At 37.0% G+C, this 10,786-nt stretch overlaps 1 protein-coding gene across 1 annotated transcript; it reads left to right on the forward strand.

Annotated features, from left to right (window-relative positions):
• The first annotated feature begins 3,443 nt into the window (after positions 1–3,443).
• Positions 3,444–7,608, forward strand: LOC107856869. The gene is made up of 6 exons (XM_047396318.1): positions 3,444–3,520; positions 4,153–4,399; positions 4,637–4,786; positions 5,166–5,229; positions 6,980–7,248; positions 7,300–7,608. Exons 1-6 carry the CDS (start codon positions 3,444–3,446, stop codon positions 7,606–7,608), a joined length of 1,116 nt encoding a protein of 371 aa, XP_047252274.1.
• The last annotated feature ends 3,178 nt before the right edge of the window (positions 7,609–10,786 follow it).

Raw genomic sequence — 10,786 nt, forward strand, 5'->3', positions numbered from 1 at the left:
ATAATGGGAAAACCATACCTTGGATCACATATCTGAATGAAGAAAACACCTAAAAATCAATTTCTGTATTTGCTTATATCTCTTTATGCTTTTATCAAAGGGTTTTAATATTGTAGTCCAATCATTGTAGTTGATAGAAGCCAACTTAAATCAACATATAATGAGGCATTTATTTGCACTAGTACTTTAGATGAGGCAGGTAAGTATGCTACATTATTAAAATAGAAAGTTAGACTATTTTGAAATCTATCATGCATTTGTATTCCCTTATTTGTGAAGAGAACATATTACTATTAGAATACAGAGTGGTTGATTTAGAAAGTGAAGCTTCATAGAGTTAATTTTTTGAGAAATTTAAGAAAGATCATGGTCAGAGGCTAGAGATGTACATCATTTCTGATAGAAATAAGAGTATCATAAAATTTGTTTTCTGTGTACTCGGATGTGACACATTTTGCATACATAAGTTATGTATCATGGAACACGACACTTTCGATGGTTAAAACTTTGAATTTATGGGAGTACTTGGGTTATTTTAGTAGATATGATGCACTTTTGGATTGATTGCAGGTAAAATAGTTCTACAGAAGTGTTGGGATAAAAATAGAAAAAAAAAACCTAGAAAGACTAATTCTGATCAAGATTCGAGCTACCCTTGAGTCGTCAACACTCGATACGACTCGTAGGCTGACTTGTAAGAACAACAAAACCCAAAGCCAAAATGAGAAACTAAGTATAGACAGTATACGATTGGAGCATTTGAGTCATAAGTGAGGGTACGAGACATATCATGAAGCCGTAAGCATAACATAATCTAAAGCTGCCATCCAAAGTTGAAGTCTTAGAAGTACACGAGTTGCAATTCTGAGTACAAGTCGTATAGGGAAACCGTAACCAAACCAGTATTCAAAGCTTGGAAAGACAGAAGTCCCACGTGGATACGAGTGAAGGACATGATTCTTATACTCGTGTACGACTCGTGAGCAAAAGTCGTATGAATATAAAGTTGAAACTTTAGGAGATCAGACACTGGAGTGGATACGAGAGGCATAAGTACAACTTATATGATAATAGTACGAGTAAAAGACTAAGTTGTACCAAGTGCCGATATAACTTTACCTTTCCCATTTTTATTAGAATTTCTATGTAATTTTGAGATACTATAAATACCCTAGGGTTTATCTTTTATCAGGTTAAATACTTTGACATTATTCTTATTACTTTTCACATACTTTACAATTATTCTTGAGATTTTAGGTTTTTATTCAATTCAAGACTTTGGAGTTTATTCATCTTATTCTTGTGCAATTAAGTACATGTTTCCTTCATTGATAATATGGATTCTTGCATGAATATGAGCGGCTAATCTCCTTGACTAGGGTTGTGGAAACCCTGGTGGATTATCTATATAGAGAAAGTGTCATATTCATCTATTCTAGGGTTTATTCATGTATCTTAATCTTCTTCACAATAATTAATCTCATAGCTGCTGCAAAATCTTGAGTAGCCTATATTTGCAAATGTTTTCACAAGGGAGCTTGTGATTGGGAAAAGGATATTAAGACAATAATTTGAGATTCACCTGCACCTTATAATTCTTGCCATATCATCTAATCACTTGAACTCAAAAGACGATAGTGAATTGAGGTCGGAACAAGGAGCAACAAGGCAACACCCTGAGACTGAACTGGTAAAGGGTGAGATTTATCTTTACATTCACAAGATGGTCGATAATACCTATCTCGTAGACTTTTCATGAAGAATAATAAAATAGTCGAGTTGATCACGAGAAATTTACAGAGTTAATAAACTAGGGAAGCACAAGCCTAGTGTTCCTCTTCTATTATTTACAACTCAAAAGCACTTAAGACTTGGTTACTACTTACGATTGATACTAAAATCCCCCCATTTACTTTTCTGTACTGCTCCTGAATTACATCAAACAAAGCAACTATTTAGCATCTTCCCCATGTGTTCAACCCCAATCTAGTTCGGTTACTATATTTGACATCAATTGTAGAATACTTCTAAGGAGGTTAGTTTTGGGCGACATCAAATTTTGATGCCAACCCCGGAGAAGACAGTGTAATTTGTTGATTGAATTTGGTGAAGTTTGCGGGTTTTATTTTCTATTTTGATTTAGCATACGCCAGTGTATGTCAAACACTAGGAGAAGAGGAAATCTCTTACTCCCTTTTGATCCAGAGCCAAATAGAAGTCTTCAATTACCATGAAGAATAGTAGAACAAGTTTATGATGGTGTTACTGCTAGGGGTCAAGACCCGTCACCTATTGATCCAAATGCAACAATCCCGCTTGCTTCACTTGATCCATATAATATTGCAGACATAAAAATGCAATAACTTCTAGAGCGAGAGAGACGAGAAGATAAAGTGGCTAGGTTAGCTGAAGAGGCTCGGAGAGCTCAGAATAAAGAACTAGTCAGGCCGAGGCAAGTGGGTGATAGATTTTAGAGAGGTAGACTTCTAGTGATCCCTACATATCATCCTCTGTAACCATACGGAGAGGATAATGAGGATATATGATATATTGAATTAGCTGAGATAGGAGCAATTATTCCTCCACTGCTACTCCTCAATGTCAAGTTTGACATTACTAGTGGTATGATCCAACTATTGAACTTAAAGGGTGTGTTTTCAGGAGCAACAACTGATGATGCGAATCTACATCTTGCTATCTTTACTGGGATCTACACATCTTATACCATTCCGGTGGTGGACCAAGAAGATTCGAGGTTAAGGTTGTTCCCATTTTTGCTTATTGGAGAAGCATCACTATGGTTGAGGAAACTTCAAAGAGGCTCAATCATTTCTTGGCATGAGTTGCGGAAACAGTCTCTTAGCAGATTTTTCCCTTTTGGAAGGATGTTATAGTTGAAAGATAAAATTTATAACTTCAGACAGTTACTTGCAGAATCCTTGTATGAGGCATGGTTTAGATTCAACAAGAAGCTGAGCATGGTACCTAATTATATAATCAGAGGGTCAAATTTATTGGGAATCTTCTACAGATCACTAAATGTTAGGTCAAGAGCAATGGCAGATACTATTTCAAAAGGTACATTTATGCAACTTCGGTGGAAGTATGTGCAAGAGATGCTAGATAATATTTCATTGACCAATAGAGGATAGCATATGAGAGATGCTGAATGTAGTGCAGATGCATATTCTATTAGAGTAGCTGGTGATTATAGAGAAAATAATGATCTAGTCACATAAGAGGTTGCTCAACTTTGGACAGATATTGGGCTTCTTACTAAGCAATTTACAGTAGTGGGTGCTGAGAAAGTGAATTCAGTTAGGGCTCATACATCCACCTCAAATTTTTTGAGATTTAATTTGAAGAGGAGGCAAAGTATCTTGATTGTAGGTTGGCAGATTTTCATGACCAAAGGCAAGGGAATCAATGTCAGAACTATTATAATGATAGATACAGAGATAAAAGTAGAGAGAGATGCTGATTGGCGTCAGAAAGACAACTACAAGGAGAAGAGTGATAAGTATGTTCCACCTGGGGGTCGTGATTCAAAATCTAGAATAGAGGCACTTCTGTCAAAATTAGTCAAAGAACTAGAAAGTCAAGAAAGCTGTCTTTAGGACATTAAGGCAATCTATCAGGCCTAAATCAAAAAGTTAAATCACATGTTACAACAATCAAATAGTTAGAGCAATAATTCAGTCATATGTCATCCACAGTGAATATGAAGCAATCAGGGACTCTCCCTAGTAATAGTTTAAAATCCAAAGAATGATGCTCATTGCCATGCCATTACCACTCGGAGTGGTAAAACCACCTTAAAACCAATTGTTAACACTATAAATAAGTATAAAAATAATTATGATCTAATTGATGTAGAGAGCAGTAGTAAAGAGGACAAAGAAAAGACAGGGTTGAAGAGCCTATGTTGAAGCCTATTCTGATACCTTTTCCTTCCTTTCCTCAAAGGCTGAAAAATAAACAAGAAGAGGGTAAGTATCATAAATTTTTTTCTATGTCAAAGAAGTTGTTAGTCAATATACCACTTGTAGAGGAATTGCAGCAAATTTCAAGATATGCAAAATTCATGAAAGATTTAATCACCAATAAAAGGTCAGTAATTTATAAGCTAGTTAACAATATTCATCATTGCAGTGCTGTAGTTACTAAATCATTGGTAGAGAAGAAGAAAGATCCTGGTGCTTTCACCATTCCTTGCACTATTAGATCTTTCAACTTCACTCGAGCATTATGTGAGTTAGGGGCAAGAATCAACCTTATAACCTTTGCAGTATTCAAACAGTTGGGGTTAGAAGCTCCCAAACTAACTATCATGAGACTAGTGATGGCATATAGGACAATGAAGAAGCCAGTTGGTATTCTATATGACGTACTAGTAAAGGTGGCTTCTTTCATCTTTCCTGCTGATTTTATGATCTTAGAATACAAAGTAGACTTTTAAGTCCTAGTTATTTTAGGAAGAACATTCTTGGCTATAGGTAGGATGTTGATTGATTTGGAGAAAGGACATCTGATGCTTAGACTCAATAATGAACAGGTGATATTCAATGTATGCAAATATATGAAGTAACTAGATGAGTTCAGAGTGATATTTGTAATTGATGTGTATAATGATAAGGCATATTCATTCTATGATATTGATGCAGTTACTTTTTTGGATGATGGTTCTGATGTTGTTATTCCTATTGAAGAGAGGCTAGGTGTTGAAGCTCTTGTAACTGTGATCATAAACTTTGATAGTGATGGCATTGAAGAGTATGATGAGATGGTGTGTGCACTTCCTGGGAGTGGTTGATATACATATGCACCAAAGAACCTTGATCTTGATTTGTAGAATAGAATACTTCACCTATTTTCCCATCCATTGAGGAGCCACCTATCTTAGAGTTAAAGGCCCTTCCTTCTCATTTACGATATGTATTTTTGGAGGCCAACAACACTTTGCCTATTATTATTATTTCAGCTGATATGATACATTCAGAAGTGAAAGTATTATATCAGTATTAAAGAGATTTAAGAGGGCCATAGGTTGGTCCATTGCAAATACTGTGGGTATTTCACCTAGTTTGGGTACTCATAAATTTCAACTTCAGCTGGATTTTATTCCAAGTATAGAGCATCATTATCGACTCAATCCTCCTATGCAGGAGATGGTGAAGAAAGAGATAATTAAGTTGTTGGATGCTGGTGTAGTGTATTCTATTTCTGATAGTAAGTGGGCCAGTCCAGTATAATATGTTCTAAAAAAGTATAGTAATACTATTGTGCCAAATGAGAAGAATGAATTAGTTCCAATGAGACCATTCACAGGATAGAGAGTGTGCATGGATTACAGAAAATTGAATGCATGGACTTAAAAGGACTATTTTCCCATGCCCTTCATGGACCAAATGTTAGACAGGTTAGCGGGCAGAGAATGGTACTATTTTCTTGATGGTTATTCAAGTTATAACTAGATTATTGTTGCACTTGATGATTTTGAAAAGACTACCTTCACATTTACTTATGGGACATTCACATTCAAACGTATGCCATTCGGGTTATGTAATGACCCAACAACATTTCAGAGATGTATGATGTCAGTCTTCACCGACATGGTAGAAGACACCATCAAAGTATTTATGGATGATTTTTTAGTCATTGGTCATTTTTTTGATGGCTGCTTAGTTCACTTTGAGAATGCTCTTAGAAGGTGTGAAGAATGCAACTTGGTACTTAATTGGGAAAAATGCCATTTTATGGTCAATGAAGGTATAGTGCTTGGCAAAAAATTCCAAAAGAAGGTATTGAGGTAGATAGAGTGAAGATTGAAGTGATTGAGAAATTACCTCCACCAATTTTTGTGAAGGGTGTTTGAAGCTTCTTGGGTCATGGTGGGTTTTATAGGTGGTTTATCAAGGATTTCTCTAAGATTGCCAGCCCTCTTTGTAGGCTTCTTGAAAAAGAGTTAAAGTTTGAGTTTAGTGAAGCATGCTCGAAGGATTTTGAATGTTTGAAAGAGAAGTTGATGACTACTTCTATCATTATATCTCCAGATTGGTCCTTGCCATTTGAAATTATGTGTGACGCGAGTGGTTTGGCCTTAGGAGTTGTACTAGGTCAACAGAAAGAAAAGATCCTTTATCCCATCTATTATGCTAGCAAGGCACTAAATCCTACTCAAAATAACTACACCATGATGAAACAAGAGTTGTTGGTAGTGGTTTTTGCCTTTGAGAAGTTTAGATCTTATCTGATTGGGATAAAGGTGATTGTGTGCACTGATCATGCAACATTGCAATACTTGATGATGAAAAAGGATGCAAAGCCTAGACTGATTAGGTGGGTACTATTGCTGTAAGAATTTAATTTTGAGGTTAAGGACAAATAGGCACTGAGAATCAAGTTGCGGATCATTCTCTAGACTAGAGGAGAAAGATATGTAGAATGTTGAAGATGGGCTTGAGATTGATGACAGTTTTCTATATGAGCAGATATTAGCAGCTTCCTAAGATCTAATTCCATAGTTTGCAGATTATACAAATTATCTAACCAGTGATCTAATCCCAGAAGATCTTTCCTTCCAACAATGAAAGAAGTTTATGCAAGAGGTAAGGAATTTCTTTTGGGATGAGCCTTGTTTATTCACAATTTTTGAGGATTGGATTATTCGTAGATTCATACCGAGGTGGAGATGATGAGTATACTTGAGGCTTGTTATTCTTCGCCAGTTGGGGGTCATCTTAGAGGAACCCGCACAACCTATAAGATCTTGCAATGTAGGTACTATTAGCCAACAATCTACAAAGATGCACATGATTTTTCTTCTACTTGTGATCAATGTCAACGACAAGGTAATATCTCTAGACGCCATGAGATTCCTATGACTCCTATCTTAGAATTGAAATTATTTGATGTATGGGGTATTGAATTCATAGGTCCTCTTGCGAGTTGGGCATAAAGTATATACTTGTGGCTGTAGATTATGTTTCTAAATGGGTGGAAGCAATTGCCCTTCCCAACAATGAAGCACGTAGTGTCATTGCATTCTTGAAAAAGAATATTTTTTCTCAATTTGGCATGCCCCGTGCTAGAATTAGTGATGGAGGGTCACATTTATGTAATCTTTTATTGAAACGTCTGCTTGAGAAGTATACAGTGAAACACAAGGTGGAAGCACATTATCATCCGCAGACTAGTGGACAAGTTAATATGTCCAATAGAGAAATTAAGTCCATCTTGGTGAAGAGAGTAAGTGCCAATAGGACTGATTGGGCATGAAAGTTAGATGATGCATTATAGGCTTGCCGAACAGCATTCAAGACCCCAATTGGTGCTTCACCTTATAAGTTAGTGTATGGAAAGGTGTGTCACTTGCTCGTTGAACTTGAACATAAAGCACTTTGGGCTTTGAAAAAGCTGAATTTTGAGTGGCAAAATACAGCCAGGTCAAGGGTAAAGAGTATGAATGAGTTGGATGAATTCCGACATCGGGCATACAGAAGTTTTGCACTTTACAAGGAAAAGATGAAGCTACTTTATGATTGCAAAATTGAGAAAATAATATTCAAAAAAGGTGACCAGATATTGCTCTACAACTTAAGGCTTTGACTGTTTCTAGGTAAGTTGAGGTCTAGAGGGTATGGTCCATTCATGGTTACAAAAGTTTATCTCTATGGTGCTTTAGAACTGAAGAGGGTGGTGAAGCCCCATTTTAGGTAAACAGGAAAAGAGTAAAGAACTATATGGCAAATTATGAAAAATTGAATGAAGTTTTTGAAATTGACCTTGGTGAAAACTGAGTAACTAAGGCAATTACGTCATGCCGCGATGTTAAATCAAGCACTGCATAGGATGCAACTCATGGGCTAGTTGGTGAAATATGAGTACCCAACTTAGACATGTCATGCCACGATGTTAAATCAAGTGCTGCATGAGAGGCAACCCATATTTTTGTACTTATTTATTTATAGGTTAATATGCTTGTTCAGTGTACAAGAATAAGAAGTGTTGAAGACACCCAGAAAAATTCAAAAAGTTTGGTTATATGAAGTATTTATGAGTCGTATATAGATGGTACGACTCATAAGTAGGAGTCGTATGGACCTGGGAGACTAAGCAGAATAAGGTAAAAGTTTCTGGAGTGGATACGACTCTTATAACTAGTCATACCCTCAAGGCACGACTCGTCACATTGGATCGTATTGACTAGAACCCAGGTAAGGCTCCAGGTCTACACGAGTAAAAGAAAAGACCCGTAATCCTGGGTATGATTTGTACACAAACTCATACCTAAGCTTACCAGGTCAGGGTCGCAGGTCAACCCAACCCAGATAAAGTGATGTAAAAGAAAATAGTGTACCCGACGGTTACCTGATAGCCAAAATTCATACCCACCTCCATTTTTGCCTAAATTTCAAGCTCCTAACACACTAAATCACTTGAAAACGACTTAAATTAACTACCATCTTGCGCGGATCTCAAATTTAAGCACGAATTTGGAGAAATTTTTGAAGAATTAAAAAACCCTAATTTTCTCATTAAAGTAAGTATTTCAAACTTAAATTCATGATATCTTGCATAAAATGGAAAATGTGAGATTGCTTGAACTTATTTTGAGTTGATTTTGCATTTGCATTGAATGTTGATACCATAGTTCATGGGTTTTAGGTTGAACATGGGGATTGGGGACATACTTGAATTTTGGTGTTAATTTTTTATGATATTTTGACTAGAAATGAGTAATATTGTTGAATAAATTAGTGGGTATTTTGGGAAATTTTATATGGAGTCAAACTTTAAAGTTGGACTTTTATGCTGCAGTGGATACGAGACTCCTTACGACTCGTACCCACTGATAATGGGGTCGTAATGGGACTCTTACCCATTGAAAACATGGAAGTTTAAAAATTTAAAGTTCTGGAATGGATTTAACTTGCCTAAACGAGTCGTACCCAATCCATACGACTCATATGCTTTAGTTGTACTGACCCGAGAGAAATAAGATTTTATAAAAATATTTATTATCTGCTTACGATAGTTAGTAATACGTTATACCTAGTCGGTGTGACTAGTTAGGAGGAGTCTTAAGTATACCAATGAGTAATTGTTCATTCACTATGTAGGATACGACTAATTTATATGAGTCGCACCCAGTTGATAGGACCTGCATTCCCCACTCATACCCTGAACAAAACATGCACATTGAACTTTTGTTTCTTATTTTTGCTTTATTTTCTTTATTTATTTACTAACTAATGTGTATTTGCGGGTACTATGCCTCCTAAGAACACATCAGCTACTAAGCAAGTGGCTAAGAAGGGAAACAAGAAGGCACCGACTACTAGTTCAGAATCCATTGATTCTGAGTTCTCTATGTCATCCAAAAGTAGTGGTGACCTATATGAAGGCACAACAACAGAAAATGATTCCCCAAAAGGAAAAAAAGGTTAACAAGGGGAAGAAGGTTGCACTCCTGGAGGAGACACCTTCACGAGGTCCAAGAAGAAAAAATTCAACTACCTCTCCTCCTTATATACCACAACCTGATATTGATAATGATGCTGAATCGAGTACGGAGAAAGCCAGTTCTAAAAATATCCACAGTATTGAAGAGGTTGATGCCACCTCGATTGACCGACAGGATCCTTCACTTGCACTTACCACTGCTCCGTGCCCATCATTGAATGATAGGGGTAACCCAGTATGCAAGATACTTTTAACAGTGGGTTGAGGATGATATATCTAGAGTGAAAATTGATGACTACTGGGATGTCGTAGATCCCCAGGTATGAGAAGTGCTTTAGGCATATGGTTTTGAAAGTACTTGAAAAATATAGCGAGGTACTGGTACGAGAAATTTACGCAGACTAGAAAGGTGAACTTCAAAGATAATATCCACAAGGACAATTGTGAAAGAGTGGTGAGCCTATTGCTTTACTTGCTATTTAGGGAGTATGAGTAGACCATTTTTCGCATACTATTGGTTGGTTCTTGTATGAATTAGAGTATCAACCTTTGACAAACACTAAGGAGATGGATTATCAGATAGAAGAAATGAGAAAAATAACTTAAAAGATGCTAGGTTCTGAGGAGAAGATGGAGTTATTTAGATGGATTGTGGAGCAAATAGCTTTGAACGGGCAAAACACTGTATGGGTAGTTGGAGGCCCAAGGGTGGTCTCCCGGAAGATTAAAAAGAATTCCCTTAACTTTGAGGGTAAGGCATGGTGGACATTGGCCTGACATAGGTTTTATCCAAACATGGGAGATAATGTTCTAACCCCAGTCTGGGAAGCTATGATAGTCGGGTTCATAGCCGATTACTATTTTGATATTGGTGAGTTCTTAACTCAAAAGTTGAGAGACCGAGCTATAGGAGGTGAGAAGTCTCTCTTGTCATATAATTGCAAGATCACATAGATATGCCTGGCTGCGGGAGTACAAGAACTACCAGGTATCAATTAGGTGTTAGAGACCACAAACACCACTAACTTAGGCCTGATTAAAGATGCAGCCAACCCTTTGGCCCAACAGGCTAGGTAAGCAGCAGAATTGATGGCTGATATATTTCGACATGGACTATCGAGGGAGCTGAGATAGTTGGACAGACAGAGACTACTTAGACCGATGTGACAGGTACATTTAGTGATCTACCTCCAGTACAGTCTATGCCACCCAGGCCATGAGGTATGCCTTCTGGACTTATCATGATTTTGCAGGCGATATGGTGGAGGCCATGACTATACTAGCCTCACTGGAGGCTAAGAATCCCTGGCTTGTACGCAGT

The sequence above is a fragment of the Capsicum annuum genome, chromosome 9 (assembly GCF_002878395.1).
Source record: "Capsicum annuum cultivar UCD-10X-F1 chromosome 9, UCD10Xv1.1, whole genome shotgun sequence".
Classification (NCBI taxonomy): domain Eukaryota; kingdom Viridiplantae; phylum Streptophyta; class Magnoliopsida; order Solanales; family Solanaceae; genus Capsicum; species Capsicum annuum.

Coding starts and splice junctions, on each gene's coding strand:
- LOC107856869 (XM_047396318.1), top strand. CDS start 3,444: ATGATAGATACAGAGATAAAAGTAGAGAGAGATGCTGATTGGCGTCAG. Junction 3,521..4,152: donor TACAAGGAGAAGAGTGATAA/GTATGTTCCACC, acceptor TCATCATTGCAG/TGCTGTAGTTACTAAATCAT. Junction 4,787..5,165: donor TTGAAGAGTATGATGAGATG/GTGTGTGCACTT, acceptor CCTCCTATGCAG/GAGATGGTGAAGAAAGAGAT.